The 21,019-nt window shown below is 38.5% G+C and overlaps 3 protein-coding genes across 4 annotated transcripts; 2 read left to right on the top strand and 1 right to left on the bottom strand.

Moving 5' to 3' along the window:
* Positions 1–602: 602 nt before the first annotated feature.
* On the bottom strand, positions 603–4,636 carry endou (endonuclease, polyU-specific). The gene is made up of 10 exons (XM_008307032.1): positions 4,579–4,636; positions 4,337–4,459; positions 4,093–4,229; positions 2,195–2,201; positions 1,722–1,884; positions 1,425–1,630; positions 1,221–1,334; positions 1,033–1,139; positions 804–946; positions 603–717 (listed from the first exon to the last, which is right to left on the bottom strand). Exons 1-10 carry the CDS (start codon positions 4,634–4,636, stop codon positions 603–605), a joined length of 1,173 nt encoding a protein of 390 aa, XP_008305254.1.
* Positions 4,637–7,967: 3,331 nt separating this feature from the next.
* On the top strand, positions 7,968–12,338 carry tsfm (Ts translation elongation factor, mitochondrial). The gene is made up of 6 exons (XM_008307033.1): positions 7,968–8,076; positions 8,401–8,553; positions 8,657–8,785; positions 8,898–9,020; positions 10,061–10,142; positions 11,622–12,338. The coding sequence occupies exons 1-6, from the start codon at positions 8,029–8,031 to the stop codon at positions 12,014–12,016; spliced, it is 930 nt and encodes a 309-aa protein (XP_008305255.1). The 5' UTR covers positions 7,968–8,028; the 3' UTR covers positions 12,017–12,338.
* A 931-nt stretch (positions 12,339–13,269) lies between these two features.
* On the top strand, positions 13,270–18,699 carry myl6 (myosin, light chain 6, alkali, smooth muscle and non-muscle). 2 transcript variants are annotated; one of them, XM_008307031.1, is made up of 7 exons: positions 13,270–13,355; positions 13,685–13,712; positions 15,558–15,701; positions 16,435–16,608; positions 16,783–16,860; positions 17,035–17,070; positions 18,298–18,699. In XM_008307031.1, the coding sequence occupies exons 1-6, from the start codon at positions 13,353–13,355 to the stop codon at positions 17,061–17,063; spliced, it is 456 nt and encodes a 151-aa protein (XP_008305253.1). In that variant the 5' UTR covers positions 13,270–13,352; the 3' UTR covers positions 17,064–17,070; positions 18,298–18,699. The 2 variants fall into 2 exon arrangements, with proteins under 2 accessions (XP_008305253.1, XP_008305252.1); XM_008307030.1 differs by lacking the exon at positions 17,035–17,070.
* Positions 18,700–21,019: the final 2,320 nt, after the last annotated feature.

Raw genomic sequence — 21,019 nt, 5'->3', positions numbered from 1 at the left:
TGTTAATGTCTTTTTGTTTCTGTAGTTCATTCTGGGAAGAAAAAAAAAGCATTGCATTTTGTTTTTGTTTTTATGTTTTGTTTTGCTGTTACATAAGACAATAAGTAATTGTGTCAAAGGCACACATGCTCGTACGACTGAAGGGTTAGTGTCAGCATTGTGCCCGCTCGGGGTGTGTAAACGCCCATTTTTTGCCCCATTAGGCACAGCTTGATCGTGCCCCTGGGATAGCACCGCATTCTCATGCTCTGCTCAGGAAGGTTTTCCTGCAGATTAATCAACGGTCTGGTTTACTGTTTTATTTATGTGACTGAAGGGCCAGAGAGTGTGGCACACCAGGAAGAAACCAACATTAGAAGATAAATCAGTTTTCCTGTTTGCTCTGGGCTGCTTTATTACAGCATATAGGGAATAAAAACGGTTCCATGATACATTTGTGTCATGTTGTACTTTTTATTTGACGAAAAAACGGCACTCAAATTTAGGAGTACCACTCAATTAAAAAAGTGCTTCCTTTGGGAATCTAGTCAATTATTCTAAAACATTTTGATATCAGAAGTGTGACGAAACACGAGCACACTGCTTGTCTTTAGCAGACAGTTTCAGGGGGATGAAGGAAAGGCTGAGGCGATGTACTTCTTCCCGTTACCATAGGAAGAATTATCCCATGTGTAAGTCTGGATAATGAGCTCATTCCCTCCCACGCTCAGACGACATCTGACAATGAGGGATGTGGGAAAAAAAATAAAATCAGAACAGATATACATACAAATCGACATTACAGGAGATGCAGGTTTACTGACTGTTTTCCAGGCCGGGCGATGTAGCACAGGCTGTAGATGGCAAAGTCGAATTCAGGGCTGCAGCCAATGACTGCAGAGCCGACCTGCTTGTAGTAGCCGTCCCACATGAACTGCATCCCCATGACATCAGGATATGAAGTCCACTGAGAGAAAAAGAAAGAAAAATAAAGGCAGTGCTGCACATATCACATCATAAATCAGCACGTTGACCTTTGCTGTGGATGCGTACAGGCCCGTTGAAGCTGTGGCTGTAGTAGTTCAGAAGTCCCCGTTTCTCAAGAAGATAAAACTGGATCCAGTTGTGGAAGCCAGACACCTTTCCTCCCTTGATCTCTCCTGTTACAGAATGTACAAATGAATAATCACAAAGAAAACATCTGTGGTGTTTGAAAGAAATGTGTTCAAATCTGTCCAAACCTGCAAAGATGTGTTCAAAGCCGCTGGAGTCCAATTTGCCGTTGTAGCGGGAGTACAGACCGAACCACATCATCTTCAGATCCTGAAGGAACTCTGCCTCTGATGCATAAACCCCTTAAAATAAAGAATAACATCCACTATAAACAGGAGTGAAATATTGCTGAGGATGTGTCAAGACAACCTGTTTCAAAAGGATCCAGTTACCTTTAGTGAAGAGGAAAGCAAACAGCTCTCTCCCCACCTCGGTCATGGACATAGTCTCTTTGATGAATGTGTCCTGCTCAGTCAGCTGCTGAGAGCTGAAGTCCTCCGTCGTCCCAGTCATCCTGTGGTAGTTGTCCAGCACGGCCAGCAGAGCAGCATAGGTGGGTCTGGAGAAGAGGGTGCCCTCGTCCAGGTAGCTGAACAAGCTGGAAGCACAAACAGATATGCAAAAAAATGAAAAAAGAATCAAGAATGAGAGTCTGAGAGAGTGGTGTGCTGATTAATTTTTCTCCTCACGGCTTAGAAGAGAGATCTCTTTTTGAGCTGGTCTCAGAGTCGGACACCAGAGCCTGAGGGTTGATGGTCAGCTGTGAGGACGTAGCCTTGTTTGAGTCCAGAGCGTAAAGAGCCTCAGAGAGAGACTTGATCTCAGAATCGGTGATCGAACCACCGCCACCTCCTCCAGTACCTGGAGGACATCACAAACACACACACAGATAATGTCTTACACTAATGTTAATGTAGTAATGCACCTGAAGTAAGCAGATCACAAAAAGTACAAATGAGGGTTATTTCCATTTCCACTAGAGTTCAGGAAAAAATAGAACTCCACGACATTTATTTTACATTACTTGCTTGTTTTCATTTTAAATAAGTTGAAAAAAATATATATCATAAAAAATAAAATGTGAATCGCTTGGATATTAAAGTACATTTTATTTTCTTCTTTGTATTTTTGGAAATCATTGCAGTATATGTACTAGTTCAACTGACCTCCTCTGCACTATTCATCACAATAAACATGCTGTCTACATCAGTAAAAATCATAAAACACTAAGTTTCCATGGTGGACTATATATTTACATTGTAGTATTGCCATTTTTTACTTAAAGAATCTAAATACTTCTTCCACCAGCTGGATACGGCTCAAATGGAGGCAGCAGATGAAGATAAGACAAGCGCAAACTAAATCCTTTTTTTCATGCTTCACTATATTAACTCACACACCAGTGACACCTGCTGGTCATACAATGAATAAACATGTTTGACCAAGAGAGGCTGAGCCACACTAGTGAAAGCTGGATCCTTTATTTGAGTAAAAGTACCGATGCCAGATTATAAAAACACATTCAAGTAGAGGTCCTGCATTTCAAATCCTACATAAATTAAAATAAGAAAGCAATCATTAAAGTATCAAGTTCTGACTCAGCAGAATACTGTCCCCGTCTGGTAGATTACCAGTTACTGTACATTATACTGGTATGTTATGACAAATGACAATATTAATACTAATGTGTCAACGGCAAAAGGTATCTAACTGTTTTAAAGTAGATGCATCTACTCTGAAATTCTTCACATGCAGTGTGCTGTCCTTCTCTCACCATGTCAGTCAAAATTTAAAGTAAAACTTGATTTTCTATGTAGAAATAAATTCAGATGACCATACTTCCCATGTTTGATTTTACGGATACTGTTTATAGATCAGCTAGTAAAGGAACACATCAAAGTTTTTAATTCTGCTACCTGATTGGCTATGAATTCACAACTTACTCTGTTCAAGCGGCCCTCTCTCACTTGCCGTAATTTACGCTGGTTTAAATGTATTTACAAAACTGTTCTCGGATATTCACCCCCTTATTTCAGTCAGCTACAACAGCAGACATTTATGACCAAGTACAATATATCAGAGCAAAGGCCCTAAAATGCAGCACGTCTATTGGTTTGTTGTTGTTCCAGTCAGCTGCTGGTAATGATTGAAATATGCTATGAAAACAATTCATCTGGACAAACTCAGAATCAAAATCCTTGTTTTTAAAGGTTATACTAATGGACATTTTTAATGACCATAAGTATTTTGTTGATTTACTGTTCGATTAATTAGTCATTCTTTTAGTTTTGTTTGCTTTAATTTCTTCCTGTCTCCTGTTTTTTTCCCTCCTTCCAGTGTCTTGGCTCTTCTGGCCAGACTGTCCCTGTCAAAAAGAAATTGTTCCTTATGTCGCTCCTGGTAAAATTAAGATTAAATAAAAAGGGAAAAAAAAGATTTGATAGTTTAATCTAGTCAGAGGTGGGTTGCAAGATAAATCTGAGGAGTGTTGTGAGGAATAATGGTAAGACAGTTGGCATTTCTTTTTGGACTCAAATTGTTGTCCTTTAGTGAAATACTGGGCTTCAGATAGTTATTTAAAACTTTAAACCATCTATTTAATTGGTGTTGCTGACAACTTTAAGCTGTCTAAAATATCAAAGGGTCCCACAAGACAAAATGTTTGATTTTCATTTGTCATATTCGAAAATGAAAAAGTCACCAGGAACTAAAGCTGGCAAATGAATGTCGTGGAGTAAAAACTACAGTAGTTCCCTCTTAAATGCACATTATAAAGTAGCATAGAATGAAAATACTAAGTATGCACGCTACAAAATTTGTACTAAACTACCATATGAAAGTTATTTCAATAAACTCCAGATTAAGAATTAAAGCTCGAGCAACACAGCAGCAGAGTTCTCATAGCTTCACTGCTGACTCCTTAGACTGAATGTCCATCATGTGAAGGTGTCCAGGTGTCATAAACAGAGTAGCTGTTCGTTGATGGAATAACACAAACAGAAGCTGAGCAGCTGACAGCAGTGAGGTAGTGTGAGGCACGTGAGCCGGAGTCAGTAACACATGGTCAGTCTTACTGTCACAGAGGTCGTAGTAGTCGCTGCAGCAGTTGTTGTATTGGGGACACTTGGAGTTGCAGTGGCACTCGTTCTGAGAGTTGTAGTTCTCATTACACCTGCCTTTACAGGAGAAGGCTGAATCTAGAAGTGAAGAAAAACACATCTGATAAGTGAAAAACTACAATTTCCACATAAATCTAAACATATAGTAACCACAGCATGTGCTTGGCAGCTTTTCTCTCACTTACCTTTACATTCTGCAACGTAGTCTGAACAACAGTCTCCGTAGCGCTCACAGGCCGTGTTGCACTGGCAGGAGTAGCCGCTGTCTGTTCCATAACCACAGCGATTCCGACATGAGTCCAGGCTGTCTGGAAACCAACAGCATAGACTGAATCAGGCAGCAACACAAACATATCCTGGTAGTACCTGTGTTACATTAAAGATGCAAAGACTGTTGTGATGACGACAGGGCTGAAAAGTCTCTTACTGCTGTATCCCTGACAGAGCAGGGTCATGCAGAGTACAAGGACGGCAGCGACCTTCATCTTGGCTCAGGAGCAACCTGAAAAACTCTCTGTTATCACCGTCTCCTGTTTTATAGCAACTTTCAAGTGACCCGGCCCACAAGTCAGAATGTCAGTCACCTCTATCACCATCAAATCTGTTGGAAAAAAAAAAAAACACTCCAAAATGTGTGAAAACTTGCATGGACGCCCTGCTGGGTCTTTTTAGTCACCGTTCTTTGGATACTTTAGGTTTACAGTGTTTGTTAGATTTTGCAGGGCTCCTTGCATGGGTGGAAAATAGTCTCAACCCTCAAGAATTAAAATGCAAGTCTCCTACAAAAATGACCCAAGGTACCCTGTAGGATTTGTTCAAAATAAAAATTAAATCATTTTGTATAGAAATGTATTGCTGCTTTGTTTTTTGACTAATACACTTGCACATTGATTGATCGTTCAACACATGTATAAGTGGTGGCCTATGTTGGTTGTAATGTACTGGCCATTTTTAATACATATTGACATGTTAAAAAAGGGCATTTTAAGTTTGAACAAACCCCACAGTGTGGCTTGGAAAGTTTTGTAGATTTGCATTTAAATCTTTGGTGTCGAGAACATTTTTAGTCATGCAAGTAGCCCTCCAAAATGGAATAACTCAGACATGTTGCTGCATTTTAACTTCTTAATCATAAACTACCTTTGACTTATTTATTTATGGATCTGCAAAACAAGTATATTGTGTTGGACTGTGTTGATGAACTTGGTGACCTCTAAAGCAGGAGCTTTTAAACGTTTGATCTCTTCTCTGTGAAACTGCACACCTGCTTAGTATACAGACGGCGCTTTAAAGTGTCAAAATAAAACCGTATCATTTTTAAGCTGTGATTACGATTACAATTTCAGGGTTTTTACAACTTTGTTTAAAAAAAAAAAAAGAAGAAATTTGAATATCTGTTTTGTCATCGATTGCGTTCTGCAGTAAAGAAAATCAAATCCTGTAATACATAAAACTATTTAATTCAGTCATACATCTTTTAGTAGCCTTTCCTTTACCAGATGTTGTAATTCGCAGGTTTGATGATAACCCAGATGACCCAGAATAGCGCACATGCCTCAGCGTCCCTGATCATGTTGAGGTCACATGTCTTGTGCAACTGCAAATAGTATATAGCAAAGTAAATAAAAGAGTGTAGAACAGCAAACATGTAATCTTTTTACAGGTTTGTAATGTTATGACCCGGCTCAGAATGGCCACAACAAAAGGAGAGATGCCAAGTATAATATTAAAGCTTTTTTTTAATAACTTAACTCAAATTAAAGCCTAAACAGTTTGGAGTTATGATAATCAACAGAGTGAGTGATCTGTGTGATGTATGCGTGAATCATGTCTGTGCAGGTGTCATAAATGCAAACAAAATCCTAAAGAGAGAAATTAAAACACCACAACCAGGCTGGTGTGTTACCTGTGGAGGGAAGCAGAGAGAGTGATTCAAATGCAGCCGGCTCTTAAATAACCTAGGAACACACTGCGGCCAACAGCTGCTCCTGATTACATTAAGCAGCCACTTGCAGAACCAATAGACAAAAACTAGCAGAGCCACCTTCAAGATGACCTCGGGGTCATCACAGCAGACACACGGAAAAAGACAGGGTTGAAATAATCAATGGTTTTAACTGAAGCTCCTTCTAAAAGAGACCTATTCATTTCACAAAACAATAGGTTCTGGCTCTGTCTTGGGATTTGCCCAAAGGAGACTGTAGAATTTTCATGCCCCAAATTACACATTAGGTTAACAGAAGACGTAAGACAGACAGAAGCATATTCTAACCAGTTATGTGTACATATGTACATTTCCGGGTTCAACTGGATTGTTATGACATGAGTTTAGTTTCTAAAACCCCACATCACGAGTAACCGCTTAACTATTGTCTTTGTTTCATGTTTTTATGAATTTGAATAGATTATCTAAATTAAGATGATTAATAGATTATTTAGTGATAACGAACTACATTTCTTCAGTCCAAGAAATCTGCTCTGGCTGGACGTGATGTCATGCATTGAAACTTCTGAAAAAAACAAAAAAAAAACATACAACTGATCAAAATGTTGGGATGTTATTTTACTGATTGTAGGACTCTGAACTGCTTACTTAAGAAAAACATCTATCACATCAAGTTGTTTTTTTTTGTTTTGTTTTTTTTTTAATTCTGGAGATGAAATACTTGGAGGAGTGACACTATGATGAGCTCATCATTTGAATCAGGTGTGTTGGAAGAGGGAAACATCTAAAACATGCAGGATTGTGGCCCTTGAGGACCAGGATTGGACACCCCTGATTTAGAGGCTCAGTCATTCAAATTACTGTTATACAGAATTCATAAAAACAAATATTTATATATTTTGCATGTTATTTTAGCGGTAAATCATATAAATGAAGCGAAATGAAGCTCAGTTACACACTTTGAGAAACACTGGTCTATGTAGCCTCACTATGATGTTAATGTGGAGGGTGGACTGACCTTAAAGGAAAGTGGAATGACCTCATTACTTCAAATAAAGAGATGGCAAACATCCCACTTGTGGATCTATATCTGCACAAGTGATAAAATCCCCCCAAAAAGAGCCTATAATAAATCAGTTCAAATAAAATAAATGTTAAAATCATACATTTATAAAGGAAAAAAAATATAAAAGATACACACACTGTAATTACAAATCAGATAAAAAAGCTTTAAATGTTTCAAAATACTATGAAACAAATACAAAAAAACAAAAACAAAAAAAAAAACAACGCACTGGACTGAGTTGGATAATAGACCCAAAAATGTTAGGACCAACATAAGTAGTAATTAATACGTTAAAGCAGGGCGAGTTAAAATAATGTAGCTGATTAAATACTGCTAGTTATTAAAAATGTACATAAATGTAACAAAACCTTCATTCAGCCTTTCATAGGTTTTCATTTTAGTTAAATCCAACAGGTTCACATTGTGTATGCTGACAGTGATCGATGGAATGTCTAAAAGTAAAACATCTACAAGTTTTACTTTTATTCCGAAATAACTTGATAAAGGTTCAGTTGTCAGGTTAAAATCTGAACACTGTTGGACTGTGTTGAGCCTCCTGTGTGTCAAAATCACAACAACGCCTCGTTATTGCTTTAATTTTTTTTTTTTTTTTTTTTACAAAACGAAACAATCAAATCAACAAATGCAGCACATACAAATCACATCTAACAGCGACTAAAAGTACAGACAATGCGTCCTCAGTGTTTGAGTAGGTCGCAGTTGTCCTCCTGCTCTACAGGCGGCGCTCAACTCCAATAAGTAGCTTCGCGTAAACAGTTTAGTTCCTGCGCGGCTTCCGTCCACAGCGTGGAGTTCAATGACATTCTGAGCTTTCATAAGACATTTCACTTCTCTAGCGTGCGAACATGTCGTTAACCTTTTTATTCAGAACACTTACTAGAGACGCTGCAAAGGTGAGAAGATGAAGCCTCGTTTTTATTTAATATATTTTAGTGAAAGCCTGAGGTGTCATGTTTGATAGCTAGCTGTTAGCTTCCTCAATTTCTGATTTAACTTTCAGTGTTCATGGGCCAGTTTCAATGAGTTGCCTTGTTAACTCAGTCCCATTTCATGCTAATTGAGCATCTTTATAGCACTATATCTCTGTGGGGTATTTTACTTCAAATTGGCATTTTATGTGACAAGTGTTTGGTACACCTGAGTAGCTAAAGACAGAAGAAATGTTGTCCACTGCAGGTTTATAGTTCAACTGTGTGTCCACCATCTGTCATCTACAGGTCAGCATCTGCCAGCATGTACAGTTGCTACACACAGGATGTCAGCTCCTGGCAGCAGAGAAAGCCGTCCTGATGAAACTACGGAAAAGCACCGGCTACACTTTTGTAAACTGCAAGAAAGCTCTGGAGAAGTTTGATAATGATATAGTGCAGGTAAGCTTCTTTCCTAATCTTTATATCCCCTCAGGTGAGGTACAACAATGCATCTTTGAAAGCTGTGTGGCTGTGATACTGAAGTCATTTTCCATATATTTAGGCAGAGTCGTGGCTACACGAGCAGGCCCAGAAGGAGGGATGGAGCAAAGCAAACAAGCTGGAAGGTCGCAAAGCCAAAGAGGGTCTGATCGGTGTGTTTGTAGGAGATAAATCTGCAGTAATGGTGGAGGTGAGGCCACAGGCACAGGATGTTATTAGCATCATTATTTCCATTGATTGATGTCCAGTTTGTTGTACTGTCAGTGGTGTCACCTGCCTTTGTTCTTGTCTGTTTGATGCAGGTGAACTGTGAGACGGACTTTGTTGCTCGCAATGAGAAGTTCCAGCAGCTGGTTAAGGACGTGACGTTTGCCACTTTGGCTCACCATCGGAATAAAACTCAAAACCAGGCAGGATATGTGAAGGTAAAGATGCACACTGAGGGCTGGAGATAGAAATAATCAGATTTTCTTTTGTTTAAAAATGTAAATAGTCACATAAAGGGACGGGATATTGTAGATCTCTTGTCTCAACAATTATTTTCTGTTCTTGTAAAGCCTATTTCATCTTTATTAATTAAGCCACAATTATTTTTGATTATTATGAGCATGCAGTGTTCATGAAACCGCATTATGAAGAGGTGTTGTGATTCTTTAATCACTGGTCTGCATTTGTTTTTGCTCTGTAGAAATCATTATTCAAAGCTTGACATGTAAACATTTCATTTAAAGAGACATTTTGTATTAGTGGTTTGCATTTTGTTGTTGTTTTATTTTTGCTAAATTTATTTTAAGGTATTGTTGGATTAATGTGCCAGGTTAAAGGTTAAAACTGCTGTACAACTTCAACACTTGTGTTGTCCCTATATATACTCACGACTATATTTTACTGTTATAATGTATTAATTCCATGTTTATATTATTTCTATTTATACTAAATGGAGAAAGGATTGTTCAAGTAAAGTGTTGCTCACGTCACAGTTGCTGTATAAGGCTGTCATTGTAGGACAAGAGTGCTCATGGAGGTCATGTGAAGCCAAAAATTAAGTTTAAGCATATATTGAGGATTCTTAAACTATTACAAAGTAGAGGTGCACACAGCTTGCAGCGTATGATGCCACGTTCATGTTTTATTAAATAGCCGTGTGATGGATTTTACACAACTGCCAGAAAAACCTGCAGACAAGCTCTTTAGGAGATCTGACTGTTGCTGTCTGACATCTTCTAAATGCAGCATCTCTGAAGGTGCAGTGAGTCTTTAATACTTTCAGACGCACCCATCCTGTCGGTGGTACCAAACCCAAAGTCTGTTTAGAAAAGATTAAATTTTAAAACTAGGAGGTAAATGTTACATTATTTTGATGGAAAATTATATACAACTGTTGACTCAGGATGTCAGACTGCACCAGCCCTTTGTCCGTCTTCCTCTACTTTGACTTTGTTAACATACTTGTCTCTGTTTTCAGAGTATTCTGGTAGGTGATGAGTTAAGCAAACTCAGTGTGGGTGAAGGAGCTTCACTAGCTGACCAGGTGGCTCTCACAATAGGTCAGTACACGTTCTGTATTTGTGTATGAAGTGTAAACATTTTGCATGTATTCCATGTAGTAATCAACAAGCATTTACAAAGTTAGTTGTTGGTTAAATCACTGAACTCTGTTTAAAGCTTGTGCTCTCGCCGATATTCTTTTTATAACCACTAATGTAGAGGTGTTATGTTTTTGTGTGTTTAACTGATCATCATGAACCTACAATCTCTTGAATGCTTTGATTGAAATTTGGCATCAATGGTGACTTGCACTCACTGCTGAACTGACTGGATTTTGGTTGTCAAAGGTCAATATTTCTGTGACTTTGCCATAGCTGTAGAATTTATACACTAATTGTCTTACAGGATAAAATAATGACGTGATGTAGTTTTTAATCCAAAAGGTCGAAGGCCAGCTTCAGTGTGATCCTAATGTTAGACAAAAACACTTTTCTGGCTATCATCTAACACCATGAGATTGTTAGATTGAGGGGGATTGTGAACATATTCCACACTGGCTGGATGCAGATTTGGTGACACTAATCTTGCCACCAATTAAATTCCTTTGAAGTTTTAGAGTCTAGACAGACATGGATTTAAACTGCAAATTCACAGGGTGGTGAACGCGTACAACAGCAAGGCAGTGATTTTAACTTCTTTTGAAGTCCTTCCTCCAATTATTTACATAAAATGTAAGGGTCTAGTGTTTTGTTAACACACTAGAAATGATGTAACAAAGCATCATTCTGGTCCTGCTGAAATTTAGCATCCTGTACAGGAGAGCTGTTTATTCCACAAAGTCTTCAACTACTGTAAGATGAACTAAGTGCTTATGCTCACAGTCACAGACATACTGACCAATGAAATAAATAGACAAAACTTAGTGATCTGGACTGAGGACAGGATTTCATTCATTCTAATTTATTGTTTTCATTGCCAAAAAGAATCTAAAATCATATTTTTTTTACAACAAAAATATATCAAATGACAGTCTGACAACCATGTTTGCAGTTTCAGCTCATTGTTTAGTGGTCCAGTCCTCAAGTTACAATGAAAAACCTCCAACAAGCCACTTTGAGCTCAGCAACAAACGACAAACGATCACAGTTAGCGGGTAGCTGGTGAACATAGTGTAGCACTTAACCATTAAAACATTTATTGTTGCAAGTAGGTAGAGCTGGACCTATCAGGTGGCCAGAAACACTCGTGAACGATTCTGTTGCTCTGTAAAAATAGGCAACTGTTTGCTGACAAAATTGCATATTAACTTAGGTGTCAGTTGTAATACTGCTAGTGAATCAAACATCACTTAATTTAAGCAAATTCTGACGTTTTCATTCAAAACTGTCAGCTTGTCACCTATCAGTAAAAAAGACAAAAAAAATCTTTGGATATAACAAAAAACTGTGAGTACTGACTTACCTGTTTTTAAATTAATCTAATTATTTAGCATCAAAGGTAGCTGTCATTGTTTAACTGGTTTCTGTCTGTCTCCTTAGGGCGCCTTGGTGAGAACATGTCTGTGAAGCGAGCGGTGACAGTCAGGATTCCTGCTGAGTGGCACATCGGCTCGTACGTTCATGGCAGTATGAGCTGTCAGACTGAGGTGGCCATGGGTCGGTACGGCGCCCTGGTTGTGTTTCAGGGTGGAAAGGAGGAAGAGCAGGAAGACTTAGGCCGTAAGCTTGGACAGCATGTAGTGGGAGAGGCTCCTCTGTCTGTGGGCAACATGGACGACCTGCCCTGCGGTGAAAGCGAGACACGCCTGCTGCCTCAGACGTTCCTGACAGATCCCAGCAGGACTGTGGCTGAGTTCCTCCGGGGCAAACAGGCTCGAGTGCTGGACTTTGTTCGATTTCAGTGCGGTGAGGCAGCTAGGGAAGAGACAGAATGAAGGAAGAGAAATATTTTCTCCAATAGAATTCGTCAAGTGTCTTTATTTCATTTGAGGATGAAATGCAAGTAGTTGTTTATTATCTAATATTCAGACAGTCATACAGTATCATCATGAATTTGAAAGCAAGATAAGTCGACCTACCAACACTTGCACCTGATGAAATTACCAATCCAACAATAAAATGTTAGTCCTGAAAAACTTTTTTTCATTTCACATTTCTTTGTATTGATTTGTATTTACTACTGTATGCTGTATATTATACGATTCACTCTTTGGACTGATACATTTCTTTGTAAATTATAAAATTACACTGTCATTACTTCAAAGTATTGTTTTGTCTGCACAAACATCCTAACCAGATCTCCCACTGCAGTGTGGCTTCATGCTGTCACTGTTTATGCACATTTACATATAAATCTGAATAGAATGAAGTGTTCATAGTCTAGATGGGGTTAGACTTTTGCCCAACTTTATAGGGGGTTTAACCTAACTCATTTGAATATTAAGGAAAGCAATCTATAGTATTAGTGATTATTGAAATTAACCTGAGCAATTTAAAAAATCTATGCCCTACAAAAACATGCATGAAAACCAAAAAAATATCATGAAAAAAAGAACAAGTGTTGTTTTTCTGCTGTTTGATAGATGCATGATGTTGCAACAGTGCTGACACAAATAGTTGCACAAATAATGATATTTTTTTTTTTGGTGGGCAAACTATATTTTTACATTTTTTATGTGTATTATTTATTGTTTTGTATTATAGAATAACAAGGACACATGTTTTGGCAAAAGTGTTTTACTTCTACTGTTCTCTTGTAGTTTAAAGTTTAACCATCTTTGTCAAAAAATTAAAAATAGCATAACTTAAGCAAAACCTCCAGACTTCATTCAAGTAAAGCGTACATGTAAAGGCTTGTACTATGATAAGCTCTCGTGTACCTCTTCATGGCAGCTTTGCCTGCATAAGCAAATGATAACAGTGAGTGACCAAAAAAATTATTATTTTGCCTACAGTGATTTACTAGGGGGAAAAAAAAGAATAAATTAATTAATCAAGGAGACATTGTGTCATCCCAGTATGAGTAATGTTCTGAGTCTGGCCGCCTCTGTAAAACCTGTGCAGCTCCTCCTCTGCCCTGAAGCTGCAGCTCCTGCAAAATATGCCAGAAATGCGGCTCTGAAATCGAGGCCTGCGATTGGCTGTTGCTATAACAGCTATGGTGACATCACCAGTGACGTACCACGACAGGCCGGAACTAGCTGGAGTCCTCACAGCTCAGAGGAGGTTCAAGCGTCTCAGCCGTCTGTCATCCAAACGCCCGCAACAGCTATGGTGAGTCAACATATTCTGCCACATTATTTTTTTTGAAATTTTAATGTATGCATACATAAATTAATGGTAAATTTCTTCATTGTAAGATTTTGAAACTGTCTAACGCAGGTAGCGTTAAGCTAACAGTCGCAGCTTTGTGTCTGTGTTGGCCTGCTGCTTCTCTCATTCCAGCTTTAGCTTCGAGCCTTTCGCTACAAGCCTTTTCTTGACTGTAATCACGTTAGCTCTAATGACGGAGACGCTTCAATAAATCACATAGATAAACTGCTCCTTTTTTCGGCTGCTTCATCTCACTGTTCCTCCCTCTTCCTTCGCTCTGCCTCAACCAGTCTGACTTCTCAGAGGACCAGATCATGGGTGAGTTAACGCTGATATTTGAGCAAAATTAATTTGGTTTATTGCATTACTGATTCTTACCACATCATCGCAGCAACGTAACTGGCACATATTTAAATTAGCTTCATGAATTCTGACCCTGTAGCTCGACAGTTATCTCTCCAGACCACTGGATCCGTGCAGGTAAATGAACACAGTGATCACAGACTGAGCTGAAGTAACCTAATGTTTTCTACCAGTGTGAAATCCACTTTGTGTGTCGATTGAAGTCTTGTCACGACTCAACCTGGACATAATTGTAACCCTGAATTCATCACGAGTGCTACATAATCATATACTAACCTGCAAAACAGTAATTTAGCATGTTGGTGTGTCTGCATGCTAATAGCAAAGATATACATTTTAATCTGGCTGAATTATTTAGACAATGTATGTAAAATGATTTTTTTTCTCAGATGTTGAAAATTAATAATTTTGCAATTTTGTTTTAAGAAGTCAAGCCTCAATTCATTGTTCTCTGTGGGATAGATTTCATAGATGATAGAGCATTACCACTTGAGATACCATCAGAAGTGTGACTATCACACAAACACAACAGCATGAATTTGTAATGTGAGTTTAAACCCTTCCTCAAATGCACTGTATAACATCCTGAACTGCAGCCTGTGCAATTTGCTAGTTGCATTGTTTTAAATTTACATTTAAATTCAACTAATTGTTCAGCCCTGCCTACTACATGTGTTAAAGTCGACAGTCATCATAATTACTGTTTGCGTTCAGCATTGCAGTGTGTGGCCCAGACTTGCTTACAGGCCACGTCCGGTCACGTCTCTGTAGTTTATATACCTCGTTTAAAACAGCTGTTGAGCCAAAGTGCGTTCGACTAGAAGGATAAAGTTGGTGTGACAAATTTACCTAACAGGTGGACATTTTGAGATTAACACAGTTGTATCTATATTGTGAGTTCACCAGAGTAATTCAAATATTAATGATTAAAATCCAACAAAAATTATATAAAAAGACATCCTTATCTGATTATAACAAATATTAAGGCTAAGATACAGTTACAGCCTAACAAAAATACATGAATACCCTGCAAGTATGGCAAAAAGCACTGAAGTTACATGTATAGTTTGTGGCAAAAGGCACTGGAAGCACCGAGTGGATATCAGCTGTTTAGTGCTGTTGTTTAACACGACAGAAGTCTTGCCAGCAGTGACTCTCTCCTGTTGCTGACACTGACGAGAGTAGCCTGAACAAATTAGGAGTTTTGTAGATTATGTCTACACAACACAGTATATTTCAGTGTCTGTTTCCAATCTGATATCAATAACACACCGACCAGCTAATCTGTTTTTATATAGTTTGAAATCATGTGCAAGAGCAAGCTATTCTTCACTGGGGCTCATCCCAAGATCTGCTTCTGCAGACATACCGCCCGAGGAACACGTTGTCCTTTCAGTTATATATATGCTTGTAAGCCTGTGTGTAAGTTGATACCCTCGCAAATGGTTTTTATCGGGAAATTTCATCTGTGTAAATGCAACCAGCTCATTTGGTTCTGACTTCTGATGTGTGATCACGATTGGATACTTACCACTGCTGTAGTGTCAGGAGCTGCTTCTGTCATGCTGCTGTGTTAACTGCATGTGTTTACTGTAAAATAACTTAAGACAGATCTGCTGCTGTACCACCCAAACAGGTTTGAGCAGCAAATATTACAAGACTACAATATATTTAGGTTTCAAAACTCCTTGGTGTTCTGAGTATGCATTTGTGTTTGTCAGAAAGGTTTGTCTGTAATGTTCATTCACTTCATATACTGTGCAGCTAAATCGGAGTTCTGCTTCTCTGTCTCCCTATCAGAGTTCAAGGAGGCCTTCCTTTTGTTTGACCGGACAGGTGAGGGGAAGATCACCTACAGCCAGTGTGGTGACGTGATGCGGGCCCTGGGGCAGAACCCGGTCAATGCTGAGGTGCTCAAAGTCCTGGGAAACCCCAAGTTAGAAGGCAAGTGTAGGATTCACTTGTCACAACTAAAATGGACAAATTCAGTCCACTATATCATAATTGTTTAGGTTAACACTTTGGTTGGTTGTAGTGAGTGTGTGATTATAATCCCTTAATTACAGCCTTCCAAAATTAGCACATGTGCTGAACTCTTGATTTGTTTGCTTGATTAGAAGTGAAGGGTTTCAAATATGAGATGTACAGCAGTTTTTGTTGTAATTATCAAGACTACCAAAAACTGCAGATCTACTCCACACTTAAGGTCCTCTGAGATGTAAACCTGTTGACATAAACTGGTGTGTGAAAATATTAGCATTTGGAGACCAATGCAAAACTTTTTTCTCATTCTCTCGCACAGTTTTTTCCAACAAGGTAGCAGCACGTATTTGTGTGAAGGCTATGAGGGTATATATAGATAAAGACTAATCACACCTGAACCAAAACATACAAGACTTCTGAACTGGTGTGTTCATCTGCAAACAATCTGTTATCTTTGGTGTAGTATTTGTTCTTTAAGAGAATAATGTCACAACTGTCAAATGGGCTATGATGTCCCTGGTTACTAAATGGGCCTGGAAAGACTCTGCTTTACTGAAAACTGCATCAGATGCAATTCTTTGGTTCTAAATCCTGTTCAAGCTTCCTGACATCCAGACAAATCAGTAGCATGTGATTTCCGGTGCATTGTAAAATAAAACGACTTACCTCTTATGCTCTCATTTGTTCCCTGCAGAAATGAACCACAAGATGCTGGATTTTGAACAGTTCCTTCCCATGCTTCAGGCCATTGCTAAGAACAAGGACCAGGGCTCCTTCGAAGATATCGTAGAAGGCCTACGTGTCTTTGACAAGGAGGGAAATGGCACTGTGATGGGAGCAGAGCTGCGTCATGTCCTCACCACACTAGGTGAGAACCTGGAAATGCAAAGACTGTCATTATGTGGTAATCGCAGCTTATCCGTCACTTTGCTCATCACGCTTCAGGCAGTCATCTGTATCAACAAGTCTGCTGTCTCCTTTGTTAGATGATCTGTTCGTCTTTGTTGTGTCTTAAAATGCTTTGTTTTTCATTGTGTTCCAGGTGAGAAAATGACAGAAGAAGAGGTGGAGACTCTTTTAGCAGGACACGAAGACGCCAATGGCTGCATTAACTATGAAGGTAAATCAGTACATGAAAAAAACGACTTAAGAACAAAACCACACTGTGTCTCGTACTCGACGGTGTCACATGAAAATATGTGGATGAACAACACTACCGCCGGTAATGATTAAAACAACAAGACCTTGTGTGTTTGTGTCACATGCTCACTGAGTCGGTGTTTGTGTCTCACAGCTTTTGTTCATCACATCATCTCTGGTTGAGCAGAGGGTATGAGCAAATCTCTAAAAACAAACAAACAGCAAAGCCCTCCCCACTGTTAATATCCTGCCTCAGTGCTGGGGCATCCTTCAGCCACCTGGATGAATATTCGTTTTCCAACTCTCGACTCTTATCCTTTCTCTCCTGCACTGCTACCCCGACTCCCCATCTGCATGTAGCATCCCTGCACACTTGTTTTTTAAAAAATGAAAATCATTAAATGCCTTAAAGCATTATTTTTACTTGTGAGAAGTTGTAAATTTTGAGATGATGCTTAGACTAACTGAGATGTCAAAGTAGTACAAAGTTCAGCATGATGCTGCAAGGAAGAAACTGAAGTTATAAAACTAAGATAGGAGAACTGAGCAACAGACTTCTGAGTTACAAGATATGTAATACAAAACTGTCTCCACTCAAACACAAAAAGTTTAATCAGCCAGGGGGTAAAAACTGTCCTCTGTGTGCTGACTGTCAGGAAAATTATAAGAAATGGGTTAATAGATCATCAACACTAAAAGGAATCTTGCAGTTTCTCCAGGATGGATGATTATTTTCTGTTACATATGAATCACTGATTAGTGTTTTTAACTCTTTAATGTATTTGTGCAGTTGCTCAGAGTAGTTTGAAGGCAAAACTTTGGGTTCCAGAAGCCATTTGAAGATTTGTCTTGTGTAACATTTCCTAAGCAATCAATAAATCAGTAAGTTTCATCCTTGGTATGGTGCACTCAGATGTCTGCATCTGATCATTTTGTTTGAATACAAATGGTTACACATGCTACAGCTGTATTGATGTTGTGCTGCAGAAATAGTGTTGGTATTTCTCTCTCACACTTAAAATCATAAACTTACTGTGTGTTGCTGCACAGTGGCTTTGAAAGAAACCCTGGACACTGGGTGCACAAAAGGGAAAACACAATGATCTAAAATGCTGCAAACAAATATTTTTAATCGTGTTCTGTCGCCTTACACTGCTGCCAGCTCTATCCATGCTACAGTTTGGTATTTTATTCTGTTTCCAGATCTGTGACCTCTGTTCTGTCTGTCTTTCTTCCAGTTGCTTTTCATTTCTTTTTTTGAAAGGTAGAGCTGATGATCGTAATGCATTCCAAGTTCCTGTTTTTGCTGTCATGGCTGTTTATGTCTCGTTATGTCATGGCGGCTGACAGATGTCTGTACTTTATCTGACGTGCTTCACACCTCATGCTGATGTTGAGTTTCTTCGTCTCCTTGCAGAACTCGTCCGGATGGTGATGAGCGGTTGAGGGTTCCACAAACACGCTTCCAGCTTTAATTTTATTCCTGAATATTTTTTGTGTTGCTTGTTTTGTTTTGCCCTTCCATCCATGTCATCCTACCTCCGACAAGTCTGTGTTTTGTTACTGTATACCTGCTTTTTTTCTTTTTTCTTTTTTTTTTAAAAGTGCCTTTTCTGTCTAATGTGAAGAGACCTTTTCATCTCATTTTCCAAACATTATTCAACCTCGCAGGCACAATCAGCTGTAGTTTCCCCCCCTGTCAGTCAAACCCTGTCAGTCTTGTTGTCAACAGTATTTTTTTTTTCTTTTGGATGGATATGATAATGTGACATGTTACACTGAATAATATTGAATAAAAATCATGGTTTACAAAGTGTCATTTAGCCTGCGAGTTTGTAGTGACATATCTCTGAACAGGTTATTAGCATTGCACTTATTCAATCACATTACAGCATGTTATATTAAATAAATGTTAACAGCATATAAATACTGGGTAGATATCAGTATAATATAGCACTCATTGTATACACATATATGCAGGACATTGGAAACATGTTCGCAACATGTAAATAGTTTGTGAAATATTACAGAAATTACATTAAAATAATTAGGAAATAGAAAAATATCAGTGAACTCTTACCAACTCCATTAAAATATAGGAGCTGTCTGTTTTAGTAAAATATCAGAAAAAATATTAATTGAAATGTGCAATATGTAAATGCATCCATCCATCATCTCCATCCATCCATCATCTGTACACCACTTAATCCTCACTAGGGTCATGGGGGGCTGGAGTCTATCCCAGCTGACTTAGGGCGAAGGCAGGGACACCCTGGACAGGTCACCAGTCTATCACAGGGCTACACTTAGAGACAGACAACCAAGCACACTCACATTCATATTCATAAATGTATATGATATATAAATTATAATAACTACAGAGTGCACGGTAGTGGTATCATCATTAGGCCAAAATGAAAATTGACAGGCAGATAATGTCTGTCGAGTAAAAGGTTTTCTCTTTTCTGTGGAAATGTTTCATACAGATAAATATGTTTTACATTCAAAGGTTGAAGTAGTTTTTTATTTTTTCAGTGGATGTCTACATTTAAGTAAGTTTTATACTTTGGTTAGTTGCCATAATGTTGCAGATGCTCGGGCTAGGCAGGACCCAGATCATCTGAAATTCATTTGAAAGTTTCAAAAGAAACTAATAAGTGCACCTTGAGTTCAGACTATGCTAGCTGGTGACATCATGGTCAATCACATGCCTTCAGTGTCACCAGATCTGAACATAGTTGGGGAATCTTACAACAATGTTAGAGAGCCTTCACCACTATCATCATGAAAGCATCAAATGAGGGAATATCTTCTGGAAGGTTGGTGTTGCATCTCTCAGACAGTTCAGGGACTTGGAGAATTCATGCCAATGTACTCTGAAGCTGTTCTGGTTGAATGAAGCAGCCCAACACCTGACTATAGCACCCTATGTTGGTTTATCATTTAATTTGTCACCTGTGTGTACATGCAGCTGTTTATTAATTTAAAAATACTATTATTTCTAATACCCCAGCTTTTTCTACACTGTAAAAAAAAAAACTTAAATTATGCTTTCTCCCCCTTTTTATTTCATAGATTTTTTTCCCCAATTTTTGAACATACAAAAATATCTCTGAAATTACAAAAACAAACTGGGAATTTACAAGTCTATCTGAAATAACATTAAAAGCTAAAACTTAGACAACCACAACATTTGAAAAAAATAAAAAAAAAACCTAATTACTGTAATTTTGCAGATATCTTTTTATTTAGTAAATAAAACAGTTAAAGTTTAAAATTGGAAATATATCCACAGAACAAAAATTAACAAAAAAACAAGTATTTTTTGGTAGTTTTACATAGATTTGCCTGTTAAAAGACAGATATTTTCCATAATTACAGAAGTTTTCAAAATAAAAATGTTAAATGAGGTGTTTTCATTTGTGTATAATATCTTATTAGGGTCCGAGCACCCAAAAGGGTGCGAAGACCCTATTGGAACTGCTCGGATTATTATTATTATTCGTGCCAAAGACAGGCGTTTTTGAGGCCCTAAACATACTCGAAAACTCACCAAAATTGCCATGTACATCAGACCCGGTGAAAAATTTTATAATTTGGAAGAACAATACACACCTCAATAGAGAAATTTCTCCACAGCGCCACCTTCTAAATTGTCAAAAGCACATTTGGCCTAAAGCTACGCAATTTTGTAGACATATAGAGCAGGCCAGGATGAATAAAAAAGTCAGGCTGGGCCAAGTTGTAAAATGCAACACGGCTCATCGGCGCCCCCTATAATATTTCAACAGATTCCCATTGGGGTTATGTTTGATTTACAACTACTACATTTGCTACACATGTATAACAACTTGTGACGCACAAAAAAGTCCATTAGCATGTTTCTGTAAACTCGACAGGATATCCGCCATGTTGGAAAAACGGCGAGCATGCCGGGCCATTTTTGCTGAAAAATGGCCATTTTTGGCCATTTTCTAAATCGAACTCCTCCTAGGGGGTTCGTCGTACACACCTGACATTTGGCAGGCACAAACTACATGACATGGTGACTAAAAGCTCTTCAAACACTCCCCAGATGAGGCCCGATTTGGAAATGGTGGCCCGTCCAATTTCGATCAATGGCCATTTTGTCCATTTTC

The sequence above is a fragment of the Stegastes partitus genome, unplaced genomic scaffold (genome assembly GCF_000690725.1).
Source record: "Stegastes partitus isolate 25-593 unplaced genomic scaffold, Stegastes_partitus-1.0.2 Scaffold51, whole genome shotgun sequence".
NCBI lineage: Eukaryota > Metazoa > Chordata > Actinopteri > Pomacentridae > Stegastes > Stegastes partitus.
This window is presented reverse-complemented; position numbering and strand designations above follow the sequence as displayed.